This window comes from Truncatella angustata (genome assembly GCF_020726525.1).
Source record: "Truncatella angustata strain MPI-SDFR-AT-0073 chromosome Unknown BKA67scaffold_4, whole genome shotgun sequence".
Lineage (NCBI taxonomy): Eukaryota > Fungi > Ascomycota > Sordariomycetes > Amphisphaeriales > Sporocadaceae > Truncatella > Truncatella angustata.
Genome location: NW_025763384.1, coordinates 3,802,919 through 3,818,751, shown reverse-complemented (window position 1 = coordinate 3,818,751; position 15,833 = coordinate 3,802,919). Strand labels below are relative to the sequence as shown.

The window sequence follows — 15,833 nt, the reverse complement described above, 5'->3', positions numbered from 1 at the left end:
TACCTGACGCGTTCGCGCATGCATGCACAGCCGGCGTATACGGCGAGACTCATCTCGATGTCACAAATTGAAAGCAAAGAAAAGAAGAAGAAAAACGGGTTACTTGTGACACTGACCCGCTGCAAATAGGCTGGGCACGCTTGGCACCAGATATCGAGTTACGGCAATGCTTGGCAGCGTGCTAGATCAAGGACATGGCGAGGGAAGGTTTGTCTGATCGAAGGCGAGACCCGGCGTTTCGCCATCCAAGCAACCCTTTTGACGTTGCTCATAGCCGTACTACATTCCCGATTAATCCAACTATGGATCCTGTGACAGAATGCCTGGTGTGATGGGAAGACGCTGGGAATAGTGTGCAATTGTGGAGGGATCTTTCGCTGTGAAGTATGCAATCTGATAGACGAAGACTAACGTTAGTACACGTTAGCATGATAGAACTCCATTGAATCCCGCCTACGTTTCGTAGCTCGTAATACGTTTGACACTAAGGTCAGAGTGGTCAACATTTACAGATACGCTATTAGTAGGTTAGTGCGTTAGGCCAGATGATCGCCAGTGTGATGATTCGGAAGCTGTCGACTCGACACGCGAGTGCAACGCGGGAGAAGGCAATCAGGTATCCCTTTTAAGGTCGATCGGCGGTGATTAAGGTAGGTGCCCAACGGTCCACGGGCCAGGCGCAGACCACTATTATTGGTAGACAAGAGAAAACATGAACAGCGGGTCACCCAATTCTGATATGGTTGACGTCTATAGCATGGATCTGTAGATACCTTCTTGTTGCCTGTCGAGCAGGTCCACTCACCCGTGGTTGGATTACTAAAGATTCAGCGACGCTGAGAACAGTTTGTGGCTCGGAGTCTTTCAACATTGGTTTCCCAAACTGGCCGAGACTGCAAAGCTCATCAACGAACGTTCATTCTGATTAATCCTGTCTTGCTTAAGGAGTGCGACACTATGAAACAACAGGCTCGAAGCGCTCAGATAAACACGTGAAATTTTATATACTGACTCGATGCCCAATGCTTTGCTCGATCGGGAGAAGTCGGGCTTGTCCTATCACTGCCGAAACAGTACCTTTGCGCTGGCCCCCACCGAAAACCCACCATCTCTTAACAGCCAAGCGCCCCGAAGTCCTGCCAAGCACCGCTGTGAAGAGCCTCACAGCGCTCATCTCAAGCAAATCTGCTGCGCCTAGCGGTCCATGATCCGGAACGACCCACCAGTTTGGATCAAGCCGATGTTTGACCTTGTCAGACGAAGAGGTAGCTTTGCTTACGCAGCATCTTCCATACGTCAACCCGTATCGGCTTCTAAGACTCTTCAGAGACTCTTCAGAGATTTCCTCGACGATCTCCCACTGCCAAGTGCACAGCCAGGCAGGCCAGGGAAGGCAGGCACGCGCCATCTGCGCCGATTGGCCACGATGATATTGATCTGACTCTTCTGCGTCTGTTCCCTGCCTGTCACCAGGATGAGGCACATGCTATCTGCCGGAACCTTACTATTTTCAATCTCTTGGACGTTTACGATGCGTGGGGGCCTCCAGATCTGCTACGAATAAGCACAGAAGTGAGCATGGTGGTCGACAGCCAGCCGCCTGGCATGCACCTTGCACACGCTGGCGCTGTCTGTCCTCAAGTATCCGTACTCTGTAGATAGACCCTAGACTAGAGCTTACTTGGCCCAAGTGGGTCATACCGATCACGTCCGCAACCCCTGGCAACACTCTTCCCCAAGGGGATAATTGGGGAGAATCTAGGCTTGGTCCATTTCCCCATCCGGTATTCATGAAGATCCTCATTGGAAGCTTGGGCTGCTTGCTGGCACTGATCCACCCCAACCAGCACTTAGCTTATCGCGACCCTCATGTTCGCGTCACAACACGCCCAAACCACAGAGTCTTGGCCCCAGACGTTTCTATCTCCATGATGTTTCTCATTTCTTGGCGATATAGCTATAGGCTCGGCGTTCCCACTTGATAAGGAGACGGGCTCGCCCACGGTGGCAGTGAAGGGATCTTCGAAAGAGGTCATCGCTGGAATCGACTTTATTTCATTTCAGAGTCTGGCACTCTTTTCATTTCGATAGTCCTATTTTCCGGTGTTCATCTTTTTCTTTTTTCTTCTTCTCCTTTCCTTGGAAGCGTTAAAACCGACGCTTAGGTAGCAACAACTGCGTATACTTCACCATATTACTCATTTGAATTCATCGAATCCTAAGTGGAAGTATTGCCAGGAGCAATGGAGAAGAGTCAGATTTCAGGCCCTTACGTGGCAGGGTCAAGTGCGTACCCCACTGGCCCATCAACATTCTCCTTCGAGACACCAAATCAGAACGAAATGGCCTACAGTGGCCGATTGAACGAGAAGCGACCCGCGAGCCCCGAAGTAGAAACTCAACTCAACTCGGCAGCGACCTCAATCCGAGGCGGCAAGGAGGGTCACGATGTTGAACACGGCCATTCTCATGTCGACATCAACGATCCCAATAGACCCCGATATGGGCTCAAGCAGAGACTCCATCACTTCACATGGGCTTGGTACACGTTTCCCATGAGTACTGGTGGTCTTTCATTGTTAATATTCGCTCAACCACATCAATTCCCGGGCCTTCGGCAAATCGGTCTCTTCGTCTACATCGTCAACATCATCATTTTCACCGTCATTACTACTCTCATGCTTACCAGGTTCCTGCTTCACCGAGGCGACTTGACTAAGTCCCTATCTCACCCTCGAGAAGGCTTCTTCTTCCCGACATTCTTCCTCTCCATCGCCACCCTCATCACGAGCACACAACGATATGCAATTCCCGAGCAAGATTTTGCCCTGACCTGGGCTATCAAGACGGTCTTCTGGGGATACGTCGTGGTAACGTTGATGCTTGCGGTTGGCCAGTACAGCTTCGTCTTTGCATCGCACAGCTTCGGACTACAAACCATGATGCCGACGTGGATTCTACCCATTTTTCCCATCATGCTGTCTGGTACAATCGCGTCAGTCATCGCCTCTACCCAGCCTGATATCGACGCCATCCCCATTGTGGTGGGCGGCTTGACATGCCAAGGACTCGGTATCTCTGTCTCCTTCATGATGTACTCTCACATGGTCGGCCGCTTGATGCAGGCCGGTCTGCCCAACCGTGAGCACCGCCCCGGTCTATTCATGTGTGTCGGACCCCCTTCATTCACTGGTAAGTGATGCTCCCTTCCATCCAAGGTCGTGGCCGTTAGCTAACGTCTTGTCTTAGCCCTTGCGTTCATTGGCATGGCTGATGGGTTGCCTGCCAACTTTGACCCCAACGGCGACGGCATAATAGACGCTGAGATCATCCGGATATTTGCCACGATCGCCGCCATCTTCCTCTGGGCTCTAGCTCTGTGGTGGTTCTTTGTCGGCGTCGTGGCCGTCATCGCGTCTCCACCAAAGTACTTCCATCTGGGCTGGTGGGCTATGGTATTCCCCAACACGGGCTTCATCCTGGCGACCATCTCGATCGGCAACCAGCTGAAGAACGAGCCCGTCCTCTACGTTGCCAATGGGCTTTCCGTGCTTTTGCTTTGCACCTACTTCCTCGTGCTCTACAACCTGGTACGCGCCGTCTGGTCACAAGACATCATGTACCCGGGTCGGGACGAGGATGTCGAGGACCATTAACAAGGTCATCCTCGTATCACTTTGTGGGCAGAGGAGAACTAGCATGTTGATGTCACAATGCCTTCTCAGGACCTTCGCCATCGCTTTCTTTTATAATATCTACATCTACTCATACAAATCATGGAATTGGCGTTGGCGTCTGGGGTGCTACTAGCAAAGCGGGGAGTCCTTCGAAAGGGGGGAAAAAGGGCCCGCTGCACTTTCTTTAAGTCTTGAGATACCCTACCCATATTAGATAAAAAGCCGGGAGGAAAAGGGCTGCATACACAAAACGCATTACAAGGGATGATATGAACGGGAATAGAACTTAGATCGGTAAAGCCGTTCCAAACTCCATAATAAAGCCAACTTCTCACGCTCGTTAATGGACATGAGAAAGCTGACCTGCATGATGCCCCTTACGCAATTGGCGAAACGAAAATCTTGACTGAGGTCATCGCTAACGCTCCACAGTAGCTGACTGAGGTTTAACAGATGTTGAACTACCCTTAGTGTCAGTAATCGTTGTTCTTTTTCGAACGGTGTGAAGGAAATAAGTTGCAAGCCAATCTGTCAACATAAGATCTTGATGAATGACAAGGCCAAAACAATATTTCAAGACGAAACTAGCGACAAGTTCATTAACGAGAAGCAATTATTATTCGAGACGCTGTGAAAGTGACTACACACCGCCAGTTCTATACATGCTATGTATTCTTGCAAATGAAGACGTGTAGTTCCAACATCCGATGCAAACCTAAACGCCGACCACCATGCTTATAGTGCAAGCGCGTTATATATATGCTATAGACGCGCACCACCTCTCCAGTCCCCCGCGGCTCCTGCAGTGGCGCCCCTAGTGCCTGTGCCGACCATACCCCCGAAATTGTGCAGTCTCTCACCAATCAGGTAAGCCTCATCCCTGACCCTAGCTCTCCAGCTGTCGAGAATCGAGAAGATGCCCTTTAAGATCCAGAGCATGGCCCAGCCTAACGCGGCAATCGGATAGGCCATCCTATATGCAACAACCTGCTTTTCTGGAGTCCAAGGATCAACGCTGACAATACCTTGACGGAAGAGTGCGTGTGCTAGTAGAGGTGGAAACGCAAGGAGGAACACGGCCATGAGGACACCCGGAACGACGAAGGCACGAGTGAGAACCTTCAAGTTGGGTTCCATCCAGCCTCTCCGAAGTACGGCACGAGCAGCTTGTGCGGGGCGGCCTCCGAGCCGGACGAGAAGTCGCGTGCCGATTTTGAGATAGAGTAGTCCCAGAGTCCATGCCTGAACAATGTTGACAGTATGACCATCCTTGAGAGGCTGTGTTTGATCAAAGACGTGCGAATATCTCCATGTTCGCAATGGTATCATAACATAAAACTCCGCAATCAACGCGACCGCCAATGGGAACACGATCAAGAGCATGGTATACGTATAAGCAAGTTTTGCGCCGTCCTCGATGAGCTTTAGAGCACGACTGCGGACTTCACTGTTTATAACCGAGGTGGCCGAAGCTGACAAGTACTCCCGTGCCTGGGCCAGTGTAGTTTGAGCGTGAAAGACGAAGTAACCGAGAGAACCGAGAATATACATCCCAATGCTGAAAGCGTAAATGTCGTTGGTCCTGACATGTCCCGGCAGGAGGAGCTTGAACATACGACGACCAAAGACCAAAGGGACAATAGTAAAGGCAACGCCGGTTACCGCGGCGAACCACCATATAAACATGATGAATAGGAAAATGCGAATTCGAAACCAGGGAGGAACATAGACGAACTGGTAGCTGTTGCCCGAGTAGATATCCGGCTCCGGCGAATCAGGTTTGTTGCCCAGCTGTTCATCACGATCAGAAACTTCCATGAACACATTTCGACCTTTCGGGATTTTAACCTGATCTGAAGCAGGCGCTCGCACAAAACGGCCGTCGGGGATAAGCTGATTCGTCTCGACAAGCAACGATTTCAGTTTGGCAAGCTCATTCATCTTATCCGAGGGAATCTTGGTAGCCGGCTTCGCTTTCCCACCCTCGAATATGTCATTCCAAGTTTTGGGTACAACCATTCCCTCTTCATCGATGTCGAGGAAGAGCTTGCGGTACCAAGGTGCCTCTTGAAACACGGACTTGGGCAAAAGCTGTAGACTGCCTTCCTCGTCTATACGTCGCTCGCCAAATAGAAACCAGCTCAGATGGAGGGCCCTGGCACAGCGGCGGAACCACCAGGTATACATGACATGCAAGCCATCGCTGGGCTTGAAGAATTTGACGGCAAGCGGCATGAGGAAGTTGTAGAACAAGAGGTCAATAGGAAACTCCAGGACAGGCTCGTTGGATGAATAATGGATCGGAAGGACACTGGGTATTGCCAGCGACAACCCCCATACAACACCGCCGAGACAGATAACGACCAGTGCGCCGTAGACAAAAGCGGAAAACAGAATCTTTCGCAACTGAGTGGTCACATTCCGCTCCAGGACATCCCGTACAGGATGGAACTCTGGGTCATCAGGATCCCGAATGAAGTCTGACATCGTTAGTTCGTGGCCTTTGTTGTGTTGAGATGAGCGATTACTTACAGAGTACGCCTTTGCGCATAATCTTCCGGCACATGGATACAAAAAGGGCGAAGTGGAACATATATCCTGTGCCGACGAACCAGTGCACAAAGATGGATGTCAAGGGATAGTGGTAGGTGAACAACAGGCGCGATCTAAAAGTTGTGTCCTCAAATAAAGGAAGCAGCGCAAAGTCGAGTAGTAACCCACAGTACAAGGGGAAAACGAGCATCTCGATACTAATGATCAAGATCACCTTCATGACGCCACTTGCTTGGTTGAGAACGTCGATGACCGATGCTTCCCACTCCTGGGCTGTATTGCCTGTTGAAAACGGCGTCCCTCTACCTAGATAGAGACCTGCGAGCAGCGACATGGAAAGGTACCCGCCAAGGATGGCCAGAGTCCGATCCTTGGCGCTCCAGTAAACCAAAGAAGGATCGAAGGTTGCCGTGGCATCAGGGATGGTGAGATTGATCATCCATGAACTTGGTTGTGCCATAATCCTTGTGATATTTTTCGCCACCTCTACAGCGTACGGTGCAGATGTTGCCGTTGCCAACTTGGCAGCCTCCCATTTCGGTGCATAATTTCCTCCGAGCACGAACATCGCCGCTTGCGTTGATGCCGAAATTAGGGCATGAACATGGGACTTGACTGTAACCAGGGCTTCGTGGCTGACCACCGAAAAGTTGACGATTTCAGTCGAAGAGATGAAGGATGTCTCATAAGCGATACTCGCCCATATCCTGTTCGAGGACTCGACAGTGAGGAGCCGAGCATCCGAGGAAGCAGTCGCTAGCAGCGAACGAGCGCTCTCCAACCGCAACAACTTAGCCAGCAGATATAGGAAGTCAAAGACGATGCTGACTGTGCAGCCCACGGCAAAGAGGCAGCTGTCCTGGACAAACCGGGAAAAACTGAGAACCATACGGACAAGTCGCATTGGGTTTGCTACAACCCACACAGCAAGTCTGCCAATGTTATACGGGAGGAAGATGCCCAGGAAGATGGTGATGGAGACAAGGAAAGCGCAGAATATGGCATTCTGGAACAGGCCTGCGATAGGACCTCTCATCCCTAGGAGCTCCATGACGCCATCAAAATCTTCTGCGTCGTCAATAACCTCCTCGGGATCAATGCCGGCTGCTGCCGCAGCTTCTATGACTTCCGGTGCAAGGTCACCGGCTAAGACATCATTTGCTACAGCTTCCTCGTCTTCCTCGTCGTCGCTGCTATCATCGTCCCGGTTAAGATCCATGAAGGGAGCATTTTCATCGTCGATGAATATTGCCAATGCGCCAGGCACATCAGCTTCTGTGCCGCCCGCAAGATCGCCCCACATAAAGTCAGCAACCCTTTCGATAAAGGTAGCAGGGTCCCGAGCAGCCACTTGCTCTCGAATCATTCCAAGAGGCTCGACAGGTTCCACCGGAACAGTTTCCACCTGGGCAGTTTGGCCTCCACCCGCTGGGGCTGTGTCGCTGGAGCTTGTTGTAGTCAAGTTGCTATTAGGTGTAGTCAGACTGCCAGCAGGCACTTGTCCGTTGCTCTGAACGCCACGCTGCACGTCATTTGGTGTTGCCGGCAAGACTGCCTTGAGTACCGGAGTTTCGGGCGGGAGGGCAGCTTCAGGTTTGGCTTCGGAGTCAGAAATGGGCAGGGCAGAGAAAGACCAGCTGTTGTTAGCCAGCGGGTTGATGCGGTTGTGGATTAGTGGGCCGTCTGATACAGCACGTGGTCTGGTTGGAGAAGACGGGAGCACATCGTTGTCTTCTGCCGCCGTCTCGTCGCTATCGTACCCGCTGCCATTGGATTGGGGCCACTGCCACGTATTGTCAAGCTTTTGAATGTTGACCGCGGCTTGTTGAGTGTCACCATATATTGCTCTTTGCTTTCCTTTATCTTGAGGTGCAGACAATTGATGGCTACCAAGCGCATTCACGTTATCGTTGTTAGCCAAGACCGAGCTACCATGATTGTCCGAGTCATGCGCCAATTCAGGTTGCGTCTGGCTCGATGGCTGAGATCTTGCCTTGAAAGAAGTCGAGGGGACCGAGGCTCCAGCTTCCAGCCCTGTTCCATTCCTGTATTGTGTCATGGACTGGGTGGCGTTGACCCAATAAGCAAGTCGTTCTCCCAAGCCCTCATCGTGAATGATCCGAAGGATTCTTTCCCGATCGCCATTGGCTTGACGATAGATACGAAGATACTGGTTGACGGTGCTTTGTGACTGCTCGTCCAACTCCTCTAACAACTTTTCTCGAACTCCATTGTCCAGTCGGCCACGCCCCGGTGCCGAAGAAGAGTCGGGTCGACTTGGTATTGATCCGCCAGCAACATCTTCTCCTGTGTCACGGCGAGTGAGACGCCGTCTGAACCCAGCAATGGGCCGTTCCGGAGGAACCCCAGTAGCTAACCATGGACGGCCCCCCGTAGCATCCCATAATTCATCTCGGAAATCCTCAGGCGCAAGATCATTATGCCAGACGTTTTCCTCAATCGCATCGATGTCCCTCCGCCACGCAGGCTGCTCATCCTTGTCCCCGTCACCGTGTGAATCGGTAGTTTCACCGCCGTGCGCAATTGTGGATTCGTCGTCTCGCATGGTATTTTCGTCCATGGCACGGCCGACACCATTGACCGCCGGGATGTCTTCGTTTCGAGCCTCGGGTATTTGTTGAACTTGGGGGCGGTCTTGGTTCTCTCCAGCATTGTCCACTTGAGCGGCAAATGCCGCACGCATGTTGATCTCAGGCTGTTGCTGTACCACATAGTCTCTAACCAGGATGATCAAAATAAAACAGACTATGACCAGTATCGTGATGATCTGACCCTCGAAGATTTTGATGACAACCTTGTTAACGGCTGGGTGTGGGGTCAGGTTCTTCAGAAAGCCTACCTCGCTCAACAGCGTTTCTTGGCGTTTACTGACATCCCATGACATATGTGTGCCGTTTAGGACGTCGGCGCCGGAGATGAAGCGTGCCAAAGAGGCGGCGAAGGAGTTGAAGGTTGTCATGTTGAGGCTCGGCGGAGAGGCTAAGGTCGGGAGAAGGTTGGGCACGCGCTCGGCGATGTGTGCCTTGTTCGCCGCAGTCATAGTCGCTGTGAACAATGGACTGGCTGGACAGATATTCGAAGTCAATCCTTGGGTGGCCAAGGCGTGAGCGACCAGATTCATATGCGCTTCGGTGTTACCGCCGGCATCGGGAAGGGGAAAGGAGGCTGATGTAGGGCCAAAGCCTTCGTCGCTGATCCAGAACAGGAACGACCATACCGATCTCATCAGGTAGGGCAACCATCCAAGCCAGACACTGACAACCAGTGCAGCCCTCAGCCACACAAGGATATTCGCAAATGTGTATTTAGCCATGTGGCTCGCAAAGACGTAGAAAGGCAAGCTCTTGGGCATGGTTGGAGAATATAGCTTGGTGAACCGGAAGGGCGTCTTGCACAGCTCGCAGTGCTTCTTTTGGGAGTGGGAGAGCCACTCCATGAGGCAGTCCTGGTGGACATATTTGATGCTGCCACTACATTTGCAAGGATAGAACAAAGGTTCGCCCGAAGCGCCTTCACCTCGACATATACGGCAAGTGTCGACATCTCCGGCGACTGACTCGCCGGCGGCGGTGGCTGTAGCTGCTGCTGCTGCTGCTGCTGCTGCTGCTGCTTCGTCCGATCGAGGCTGGTCGCCGGTTCTCGAGAAATCGAAGGCTCTCCCCGTGCCTGTTCCTGCGCCTGGCCCAACTTCTGCCATGTCATCTGGTTGCGTGACCGAAGTTCGGCGGCGCATGACGGTATTGGGGAACTCGACGGGGTCCGGTTGGACATCGGCAGCGTAGTGGTCCATCTCGCAGAAAGCAAGAGAGCAGATGGAACTCTGCTAGCTGCTCGGTGGTGATATTGTGTGTTCAAGAACGCCCCGAGGGCCGCGTAGGAGGGACTGTAACCATGAGTCGAAGTTCGGCTCGATTACAGTGTGGGTATGCGATGCTGAGGCAGGCACCACAAGCCGACTTGATTTCAGCCTTGGGGTGGCGGTGGCAGCGCAAGTGTCAGGCAAAAGGCCGTTTGAGAGGTAGGGTTCGTGTCGTACGCCGTGTCCCGTCGAGAACTGGGGATGAGATTGAAAATGAAATCGAAGTAGAAGTCGAATGCGTCGTCGGCGACCTTCTGGGCAAGGGCAAGGGCGGGGAAGGAAGTAAAAAGCGAATATAGATGAGGAAACTCTGAAGCAGACCTGCTGTGCAGGACGTAGGCCTTTCCGCTGCACTAACGTTAGTGATAAGTTAACTTACCAATGGAACAATTCAACCGAGTAAACTACAGCCAGTACGGGCAGATCACTAAGTCAGGTTAGTCTCAGTTAACCTAAGGTTAGTCAGATGGTATTCTCCGATACTCGTAGTGGAATCAATCAAGATTTGAACACCTCTGAAAGTTGGGGGGCAGTTGGGGGGCAGCTGGGAGCAGGCTTCGCTCACTCAGTGCTCTGTAACTTGCCTCCCACTGCACCGCCGCAATCTGGGGCAAAGCTTAAATAAAGTGGCCTTAGTAACCCGTTAGCGGCCTGCGAACCCTGAATAACCTCGTTTGTCATCCACCCCCCAGCTAACCGAATCACTGTGCGAACGGCCAAAGCATCAGGATACCTTACAGTAGGAAGGCACAAAGCTCTAGGAGCTCGGGCAAGATATAACAGAAGAACAACTCAATACTAATGAATTGGTGTACGACAGAGAGTTGCAGGGTTGCTGGAGGGGTTCTTGTCTAGGACTTTGGGTAACTAACTCGGCAACTGCGCCGACTCTGGAGTCTATATACCATTTAACGGGACGGGCATACAGCAACAAGACCATGACTTTCCGCGTCTAAGCCCTTTATCTTGAATCTACTGATTTGTTGTGTTTAATTCATACTAAGAAAGCCTGTGTTCAGATGCAGATGAATGAGCCATGGCCCTGGTGAAACACTACCTGGGACGCCCACTCGTTCCAGACGTCCATATACACAAGGTATAAATGGTTTCTCGGGAGTAGCCAATCTCGCTGAACACAAAGTCGACATCAATTCCAGCATGACTTGTGTATAATTGCCTATATAAACCTTCATGTAATCACCGCACAATCAAGGAAAATTCGCGAGGACGCCTTTTAATATTTTTGCTGCGACTCGTGTTCAAGCTGACCGGCTCCACGACCTCCTGTGCTGCAATCTCAATCTTGGCTAACGATTAGAACTCCCAGACTCGCCTTCGTCCTTTTGTAATCTCTGACTTTCGCAATGTTCTGGAAGGGAATCATCGATACCTTCGAAAGCGTGTCACTCCATCTCTGGCAGACAGAGGGAAGTCCAAACTGCATTGACGCCAAGACCCTCGTCATAAGAGAAAGGCAATGTGATGCTCCTGTTCCACCACGTCGTCTACCTGTTACGCGGCACCGGCCACGCGTTCGAAAAGACGACACTCTGAGTCCAAAGATAGTTAAAGGGACTCACCACGAGGTATCCAAAATAGATTCCATGGGGAAGAATAGCAATGTCTTGAATTACTAGATTACTATCGTTGCTATACGTGACATCGGCGCCTACTCTGGCCACGAGAGCGTATGTCACAAATACGCCATTGATGTCCACTGATCGCCCACATAAACCTTCCATGGTCAAGAATATTCTTCCAGCTGCTGTACCTGTCAGATAACCGATAGTTTAACAAATGGGGATCGTCATAGTGACGTGAGGGCGGAGAATATTGGGACAAGCTTCCGCGGCACATGTTGAAGTGGAGGAGATAGAAATGGCATAGAAAGGTATTGAGTCTCGTATCACCTCGAGGGTCGATCTCACAGCGGGGAAGCGAGATCATAGACATTGACTGATTATTTTTGTTGGTTGCTTGGTGTAATACTATAAATGTTTAGTACCGAGTGGCTCCTGGGGCTTGGAGTGTAACTGCTAGGACATAAGGTATAGGATGTCATTGTATTGAATTTGCTATACCGCGGAGGCTTACCGTCGACAGTTTGCACCAGAAGAGAAGCTTGAACTCCCGATTATAAACACCAGATACATTGCCATCTCAATGGACCCCAAATAGAGTATAGCACTTCCATATTGGTAGCTCCAGCTTCATTGTAGGAATCCTTACAAACGAAGAATCAGCAGCGATGTCTTCGTTACTCCTTCACCATCTCATCGCCCTTGCTGCTTTCTTCGGTAGCGGAAATCTTTTCACTCTGCTTGGATTTTCTGTAGCCGCTGATAACCACGTAAATGGATATCAGAGTTGCTAGTACCGCCCAGGCAATGGCTCCATAGTACGATGCCTGATAGCCACGTAAACGAGCCGCGAGTGAGTCTTGGCCGCCGTTGTTACTGGTAACGCTGTTGGCAATAACCGTCAAAACTGCCACGCCAAAGACGGCACCCCCAATGTTGAGCGACATCTATGTTTTTTATGTTAGACGTAATGAAGCTCATATCTTGAGCACGGGGTGGACGTACATTGAAGACGCCTGCGACAGAACCTTGATCGGCTGCAGGGGCTGATGTGACCACGATAACCATGGAGACATAGTAAACGGTTCCGACACCGATTATATACAAGATCATGCCTGGGAAGCACAAACGCCAGTAATCGTCATGCGAGCGAACAAAGGCGAACAGGACAACTCCGGCAATGGCAAAGAGCCAGCTAATCAGCAGGAGAACTCGCGGTCCGACTGGTCCCAGCAGGTGTGGAATGACCATGTTCACCAAGAAGGCGGTCACTCCAAGAGGCAAAAACCGGACTGATGTCTCCAGTGCAGTGAAGCCAAGATCTACAAAATAATTAGATCAAACGCTCGACTTATGTGGTAGGGGTTGTGCGGTGGATGCTTGCCTTGCAACTGGAGGGTAAGAAAGTAATTTGCACCTTGCCAGACTGCGTATGTGATAGCTGCCAGAATACACCCAATGGTAATATTACCTGTCTTCCACAAATGCCGCGGCACAAAGGGGTATCGTGCCAGCTTCGCTTCGACTACGCCAAAAGCGACTAGCAAGACCACGGCAGCTATCAGTGTTCCAATGACACTTCCATCAGACCAGCCAACTTCGTTGCCAGCCGTAAGTGCATAGACGAGGAGTATCAAGCCCGGAATCGAAAGTCCAGTTCCAACGGGATTAGAACGCTCTATGATCTCCACAAGACTGAGTGACTTTTCCTTGTCTTGACATTTCGCGCTGCGAAACAAAAATAAGGCCAAGACAGCGAGGAGGCCTTCCAGAATGAGAGGAAACCAAAATATCTGGTCAGCCACATTAGAGACAGATCTTTTGAAGGCAAAGAGTGTGAAATGAAAACATACCCAGCGCCAAGAGACCAGGGATGTAAAGAGGCCACCGATGATAGGCCCCAGGCTGAAGTAGCATTAGTTCACAACAACAAGCGGCCGGTTTGGATGAAAAGAAAACCGTACACGAAGCCCATCGAACCTGTTGCACCCCACCAGCTGAGAGCAAGAGCGTGTGCTTTAGGGTCTGGAAAAAGATGCCCGACCATGGCCTGGGCTGCAGGAACAGTAAAAGCAGCGGCCAAGCCTAGGCTATTCAGCTCAAATTCGTCATGCAATGTGGCAACGCTTGGATAGACGGACCTTGTAAAGCGCGACTAACAAGGAAGCCAATCTTATCCTTCACCAAGGCACAGATCAAGGTGAAAACGTTGAAGGCGATCATGGATATCTTGAGTACAAGCTCTTGGCCGAAGATGTCTCCAAAGCGACCACCAATCATAAGGAAACCACCATACTGCGTCATTACAATAGCATCAGCGGCTGAAATCGCCATTGGAAGGGCAATGTTTCCTTACGGTCAGCGCATAAGCTGTCATCACCCACTGAAGGGAACCTTCGTCATAGCCAAGCTCTTCCTTGATGGTGGGAAGTGCAATGGTGCACATTCCCAAGTTGGCAATGTCGACGAAGAAGGTGATACATCTATCAACGCGTGTGAGCTGATGTATTCTTTGTAACTGAGTGGACTGACACTTGTTGTGCATTTTCTCATGCAAGGGGAAGAAAGAAGGAGAAAATAAAAGTATTCGTGCAAGATGGTGATGTAAACGAATTCTATTATTCAGAGTACTTTCTCAAACTTACACAACAGATAGTCGTATGAACTGGACCGTTGTGTGCATGCGATTTCGTTCCGTCAGATTCACCGGCGGCTCATGAGTAGACATTGTGTGCCTCAAGATGGACGAGGAGCAGAATGCAGGATCCAGAATCTACTGCGATCCGAAATAGAACTTCTGGCGATTCCGATTTGGATGATGACTGTGATTGATGGGTGAATTTAGCTTCTTTTACCCGTACAAAAAATGTTGAAGACTAGTCGTATGGATTTAAGACATGGGATTGCATCCTTCAAGCAAAATTGGCAGTTCTGTTGACAGCAAATAGTCCGCTTTTTCAATGGCGTACGAAAGGTCCTGGCCCGCGAAAATTGTCCCATTTGCCCATGCGAAGTGAGTGGAGTTTACCCAGGTTTGTTCAGGGAAGGATGCCAACCTAAAGCCAAGTTGGCCAAGCATGCTTAACCAAGATGCACAAGGCAACCCATGCACATGCAATGTAACGTAACGTAGGTACCTATTCAGAAAGAGGAAACTCATTGTTGCCAGAACCACAACTCTGTACGGTCCACCAGAGCGCCGATTCCGCGGAGGGCACGATTTCTACATTGCTATACTGCAAGTTTTCTGAAGCGAAATATATGTTTTAATCGCCACTACTTTCCGGGTTCCATTGAAGTTGAGATTTACTAAAGCTATATAAACTATAAACAAGTCATAATAACATATTTACTGTTTACTGTTTAGCGAACTTTATTAAAAGTGTTTATCACGCAGGGTGTTTCTTGTACAATTGTTGTGTACGATACATGGAGCATCACACCTATATTGTGACAGAACTAATCGTACTATGACCTGTATAAATCTAAACTCAGTGACGTACTTTCGAAATCACGCCATATTCACATCTTCAGGGAAACATCTCGAGTTTGCGAAGTCAGTGCTCTGATCCGTGTTCTGACCGGCCGCGTAACCGGCAGCCTGATCGACCGCGCCTGGGAATATTATCCCGAATGTTTTCTAATCGGGCAAAACAAAAACCGTCAATGGAGGTTTGGCGTGTTTCTCTCTCGTTATATTACCTCAAACCCACATTTCAATTGGTTACCGACGAGGCTCGCCATGGCATCTCTTCCGTTGTAATTTATCAATCGCTAAGAAATGAGCTCATTTAGAGTATAGCTTAACGCATTATCCGTGTAGCAGCAGAAACCTGCCAGGGTATCTGCATCCATCACGTCAGAATTACGAAACGCAGTTCGTAAAGAATACTTTTTGGTACTTGTGAGTACTGCAAGGAGCTTGGCTGCAGTCTTTCGAGTGGATAGAGGCTCGCTTAGGGACAGATGGAAAGATGTTCGATCTGCATCGTGTGGTGGCTTCGTGTCTTCAGAGGAGAAGGTGGAGGCTCCTATGACCATGAAGGTGAAACGAACACGAGCCATCCTGCAACCATTCCTTGGTGACTATATAACCATCTCGTTTGAGCGTATTGTATTTCGAATCAGTAAGGAACAATCGAT

General features: G+C 50.4%; 3 protein-coding genes across 3 annotated transcripts; 1 reads left to right on the top strand and 2 right to left on the bottom strand.

Annotated features, from left to right (window-relative positions):
- Positions 1–2,342: 2,342 nt before the first annotated feature.
- Positions 2,343–3,656, top strand: BKA67DRAFT_592825 (putative C4-dicarboxylate transporter; the record flags this gene model as incomplete). Its single annotated transcript, XM_046104872.1, has 2 exons — positions 2,343–3,192; positions 3,250–3,656. 2 exons carry the CDS (start codon positions 2,343–2,345, stop codon positions 3,654–3,656), a joined length of 1,257 nt encoding a protein of 418 aa, XP_045959160.1.
- A 620-nt stretch (positions 3,657–4,276) lies between these two features.
- BKA67DRAFT_691824 (uncharacterized protein) lies at positions 4,277–10,458 on the bottom strand. The gene is made up of 2 exons (XM_046109191.1): positions 6,210–10,458; positions 4,277–6,157 (listed from the first exon to the last, which is right to left on the bottom strand). Exons 1-2 carry the CDS (start codon positions 10,039–10,041, stop codon positions 4,440–4,442), a joined length of 5,550 nt encoding a protein of 1,849 aa, XP_045959159.1. The 5' UTR covers positions 10,042–10,458; the 3' UTR covers positions 4,277–4,439.
- A 1,757-nt stretch (positions 10,459–12,215) lies between these two features.
- On the bottom strand, positions 12,216–14,725 carry BKA67DRAFT_291155 (aminotriazole resistance protein). Its single transcript, XM_046096013.1, has 8 exons — positions 14,336–14,725; positions 14,047–14,173; positions 13,832–13,985; positions 13,655–13,775; positions 13,544–13,595; positions 13,075–13,483; positions 12,696–13,012; positions 12,216–12,637 (listed from the first exon to the last, which is right to left on the bottom strand). The coding sequence occupies exons 1-8, from the start codon at positions 14,416–14,418 to the stop codon at positions 12,368–12,370; spliced, it is 1,533 nt and encodes a 510-aa protein (XP_045959158.1). The 5' UTR covers positions 14,419–14,725; the 3' UTR covers positions 12,216–12,367.
- Positions 14,726–15,833: the final 1,108 nt, after the last annotated feature.